The 4,829-nt window shown below is 54.2% G+C and overlaps 1 protein-coding gene across 1 annotated transcript; it reads right to left on the bottom strand.

The window, feature by feature from the left end:
* Positions 1–2,954: 2,954 nt before the first annotated feature.
* Positions 2,955–4,167, bottom strand: LOC111095841. Its single transcript, XM_038536221.1, has 2 exons — positions 3,849–4,167; positions 2,955–3,579 (listed from the first exon to the last, which is right to left on the bottom strand). The coding sequence occupies exons 1-2, from the start codon at positions 4,015–4,017 to the stop codon at positions 3,014–3,016; spliced, it is 735 nt and encodes a 244-aa protein (XP_038392149.1). The 5' UTR covers positions 4,018–4,167; the 3' UTR covers positions 2,955–3,013.
* Between the last annotated feature and the right edge of the window lie 662 nt (positions 4,168–4,829).

A 4,829-nucleotide genomic window follows, 5' to 3' on the forward strand; every position in this document is an offset into this window, starting at 1 on the left:
AATGGGAGGAGGGACCTTGTGCTTCTTCATTTACATACGTTAAAAAATGTAGGATTATGAGTAATTTATTTTCTTTTTGTATTGTGCCAAATTTTCCAAATTTAAAAAGTCTTAAAAATATTCATATCTGATCATATCACATGTCTACTTAGAATCCTTCAGTGGCTCTGCATGGCTTTCATGGTAAGCCACATTTCCGGGGCTCAGCCAGGAACAAATCTACCACGTGATTTGTTTCCTGCCTTCCTCGCTGGTCTTCCCTCACCCTTCTGCAACAGTTGTGGTCTCATGCTTGCCACCTTTTGCTGGCCCCTGAGGCCTCTTCTGACTTCTTCTGACTCAGGCCAGGTCTTAAACTTTTAGGGAAGCCTTCCTTGAGTCCTCTGCCATGTGATTTGGATGTCCCTCCTCTGGGCTCCCTTAACACCCTTATAAACCATGATCATGATTGGAACCCATGGCTGACCAGTTTCCTGAGGACAGGAGCCCTGTCTAGTTCTTTTGCATCTCAACACCTAACACAGTGCCTGGAACATAGAGGGTACTCAATACACACCTGCTGGATGAATGGAAAAAAGAATAAACTGAATAAACTGCTCCTACATACCAGATCAGGGTTTCTCACTCCCCGAGGTAGGGCCTCCAGTACTTGGACAATGGGCACCACCACTCCAACACAGGGATCTGTCCGGGCACCGATGACAGGACCAGGTTCCCCAGTCAAGGGGTCTATGGCTTGAGCCCCAATTGAGATTGGGACAAGACCTGTGGGAGAGAGACAGGGAAAGAAGGAAGGGGTGGTCATGGAAAGAGGTAAACATGGTGGGAAGGGAGCCGAAGGAGCCCTTAGAACCCCTTTTGCCCTTCGAGGGGTTCTGAGCTGAATTGGAGGGCTTCTTGGAGACCACAGATCCTGAGGGTGAGGTTTGGGACTGCTGGTTTTTGAAAGGATTCAATTTTCTCAGTGGGGGATAAATGACCTGTGGCCCTGTGGTTCTGGAAAAAAATAAAGTGGTTTCTGAGCACTTTATTTTGGGTCTCAGCAGCCTTAGTGGAGGTGTCAGAATGACTCCATTCCATGGCTCATGAGTAAGTAGACAGGGGGTACCCCTCCTGAGCTTTCCAGGGCTTTTTCACCCAGGGCTAAGTCACATCCCTGATCCCCCTGGGGCTTTCATGGGCCCTCAGTTCCACTTACCTTTGCCGTCAGCATCCTCCATTGAACCTGCCAGGGGTGTGGCGTCACCAGAATCCCCATCAGTCTCCATGCCCAGGATGGGCACCATGAGCCCTGAGCCCTCAGGGTCTGGAATCTCCATCCCATACAGGATTGGGACCCACAGCTCGGTCCCAGGATAGCACATCATTCCTAACATGAAGGGAGGAGGGCACAGGGTGGGGGATTTGAGGGCTAAGTGCCAGGCTCAAGAGGCTAATCCCTGACCAGAGAAGCTTCTCTCTAAAGATTGCATTTGTTTCCTTTGGGGCCTAGCTTAGCATTTTGAATTCAGTAGGAAGTGGCATCAGGACTTTTGGGAGGCTCGAGAACAATTTCCAGGCCACCCTAAAATGGTAAAAGAGAAAAGAACAAATATTCTTGAGCACCCACCATGTATCAGAAGTCTGAATTTAAGAACTCCTTACAAATTACATTTTACTTGGTCCTGTAATGGAACTTGAACTACTATTTTTATCATTTTAAGATATTAAAACAGAGGCAGAGTGACATTTAGTAACTTGCCCAAGGCCAAAGAGTTGTTAAATGGTGGGGCAGGGCTTCAAATTTGAATCAGTTCTGATCGCAAACCCTGGTTCTTTTTTGTCACATCATGGGCAAAAGCTTCTAGAAAGAATGACTGAGCTAAGCGCCCAGGAAGATGCCCTTCCTACTACCTTTCCTTACCCGTCCCTGTACTAGTAGAGGCAGAAGGGAGGTGGAGGAGGCAGGTGGACTCGTCTCCTGAGTCTATGAATGGGCCGGTGATGGCTGTGGCTGGGATCAGGGAGAAAGGGAGGCGAGGGCCCGGGCTTCAGGCCTGGCTGTGCAGCTCACAAGCTGCAGGACCCTGGTTGGGTGCATCACTGAACTTCCTGCCCCTCAGACTCTCTGGTGTAAAATGGGTTCCATAACACATTATGGTGTGGGGAGCCCTCTGAAATAACAAGAGAACACAGACTTTACGAACATAAAGTGGAAGACCCAGCGGGATTGGTGAGAGATTGAAGGGCAGAGTCCAAGCCAAGCGTTCAGGGGGTCGGGCATGAAGCCACCACATTTCTTGTCTCTTCCCCTGGTCTCATGTGCACGCAACCTGTGGGGCTGTAGCCCTGAGCCTACGAGCTGAGAGCGCTGGAGCACCAGGTGGTTCTGGGCCTGGGATTTCAGGGCCTGAGAGCCTAGGTCTCGGTCAGCAGGTACCTATTCTCCCACCGCTGGCCGCGATGCCCTCTGCCGTCCCCAGCTGCCGCTCCAGTCTCCGAGACTGCTGAAGGACATGGTGTAGACTCAAGGCCAGTGCCTGTCTCATGTCCTTGATGGCAACTTCCAGAAGCCCCTGTGTCCTTGACCCCGGCCTCTCCTGGCAGTTCCGGAGCATGGAGATCACTCTCTTCTGGGCCAGCAGCACGTTGGCATCCAGAAGGGCCTGTGATCCTCCCATGTGGGGCACTGTCCGGCCCTCCTGTTGAGAAGCTCCCTGCAGCCGGACTGTCTTCTGGCTCAGCGGCTCCTCAAAGCTGTCACCAGGAAGCATAAGGTTCCCCAAGGCATCTCGCAGCCCACCCAGTGCAAGCACCTGACCTGGAGATGGGAACCCAAGAGGGTGAGGTAGGAAGGGGACCGAGCAGAGATGATGGAGAGAGAGTGGGGGAGGGAGAACTGGGTCCTCCAGACCAAGGGAGGGACAGGGCTGGGGGATGAAAAGTTGGGGTGGGGGAGTGTACGGGAAGAGGGACAGGGCCCAGGGTGGCAGGAGGAGGAATGCCCCTTCTTAGTTGGAAACATCCTTTGCTTTTACTGCATAACCAGCTCGGGTCTCTTTTTTTCTCCCTGAGACACTGCGCTGGAGATGGGGAAGGGGACAGGGAAGCTAAGACTGAGAACAAAGGTGGGGTGAGAGCAGAGTGAGGATACAGGATGGAAAGATGGGTCTGGGGTAGTTTGCTGCCAGGTCCAGAACCTGGGGGTTGCTGGGGGCTGGGGGAATTGGGAAGCCAGGTCAGGCACGGAGGGCTGCCAGACACCTGTGTTTTCATCCAACCCGACTCCCAGGATCGGTGAGATGCTTCCTGTGACTGGATCCTCCATGGGGCCCCCCAACTCTAGAGGGGCCACAGTCTTGGTGAGAGGATTGCAGTATGTGCCCCCAAGAGTGAGCCACTGCCTTGTTTGAGGATGTAGAGTCACAGCCAGCACAGGCACCTCAATGCCGGTTGCGGGGTCTGTCATGAGAGCCCCCAGCTGTGATGTCCTTCTCGGCTGCAGGATGGGCAAGCAGGTGGCAGGAGGGCAGCCTGTGGCAGGACAGGTTGGGTAGGGCACGTAGGGGAGGATGGCCGCTTCTGATGTTCGGATGCTGCCTGGATGGGGAGACAGGAAGGTATTGGTACTCTTGGTACGTCAGCCCTCCCTCCCCAGCCCTGCAGAGCCTTCTTTCACCATGCAGCTTTCCTCAGCCTGCACGCTTGGCAGCAAGAATGTTACAGAGTGTTTACTCCTCTGCCTATCATTGTACCCCACCGTGCAAGGACAGAGCCCTGCTCCCTGCCTTGGATTCCTGAGAAGATCATTCCAGAGGGCCCCAGGAGTCCTGGGCTGGGTGGAAGCCACTTCGTGGTCAGGGTCTCACCAGAACTGAAGTCAGTGGTGGGCACCAGGTTAGCTCCCTGCAGATCGTACCCCAGATTGCCAGCCTCAGGCAGCACCTTCCCAGTGTCAGGGTGGATGAAGTAGCCAGGGGGTATGGACCCTGCATGGCCACTGGCTGGAAGCATCACACAGTTGGGGCCCGGGACCATCAGCTTGGTGACCGGATTCACACTGATGTCCTGGGTGCCCCCTTGAGGCCCTGCTGAGGAAGCAGGAAAGCAACTGCTCAGCCCTGCCAGTGAGGTGGAGGAGGCAGGTGAGGGGCTCCCTTGGCTGGTGCCTGGAAGGAGTTCACAAGAACCCCACCCCAACCCCAATAGCATGTGCTCCCCAAGGACAGAGCATCTTCCTTTATTTGCTGAGTGCAGGGCATGATCCCCCATTTGAGACATGGCATTGTGATATCATCATGTTGGAGGCTGGCAGTGACTGGGACTTTGGGAAATGGTGGCGATGGCCTAGGGGTCACCTGATGGGGGTGTAGACTCCCAGATCTCAGAATTCCCACAGAGAACCCAAGGGGATCCTTCTCCCCATTTTCATTTCCAGGCAAGTCCAGCATTCTCCAAATGTGGCCTTTTGCACTCATTTGTACTCTTGTCAGGCATTTGCTCTCAGGAAATGCTCCCTTATGTGTAAAGCCATGCTTTGCAGCAGTGTTGCTTGTCTCCTCCCCAGTTCTTCCCATTTCTGAGGCTCCCTTTTCTGCAACACAGCTGTTTGCCCAGGGCACAGCACAGGAAGTCCCTCTCAACTTTGGGGGATTCCACTTTGCTTTGCCCTTCTCTTCCCTGCAGGGTGTCGTAGCGGAGGGACCAAGTTTCTGCAGGGCCAGGTTTCCTGGGGGGCTCTGGTATCACGGAGCAGGACCCACCTGGCCGCAGCAGCTCTGCCCCAGTGGCGGCACCCAGGGCGCCCCAGGCTCTCAGGCGGTGGCCCTCCTGCAGCACAGCCTGGGACA

The sequence above is a fragment of the Canis lupus genome, chromosome 5 (assembly GCF_011100685.1).
Source record: "Canis lupus familiaris isolate Mischka breed German Shepherd chromosome 5, alternate assembly UU_Cfam_GSD_1.0, whole genome shotgun sequence".
In the NCBI taxonomy this organism is placed as follows: Eukaryota; Metazoa; Chordata; class Mammalia; order Carnivora; family Canidae; genus Canis; species Canis lupus.

Bases quoted from the DNA above. Each gene is read 5' to 3' on its own strand.
- LOC111095841 (XM_038536221.1), bottom strand. From the start codon at position 4,017: ATGGTCCCGGGCCCCAACTGTGTGATGCTTCCAGCCAGTGGCCATGCA. The intron at 3,580-3,848 runs GTGAGACCCTGA...CTCCCCATCCAG, and splicing joins CACCACTGACTTCAGTTCTG to GCAGCATCCGAACATCAGAA.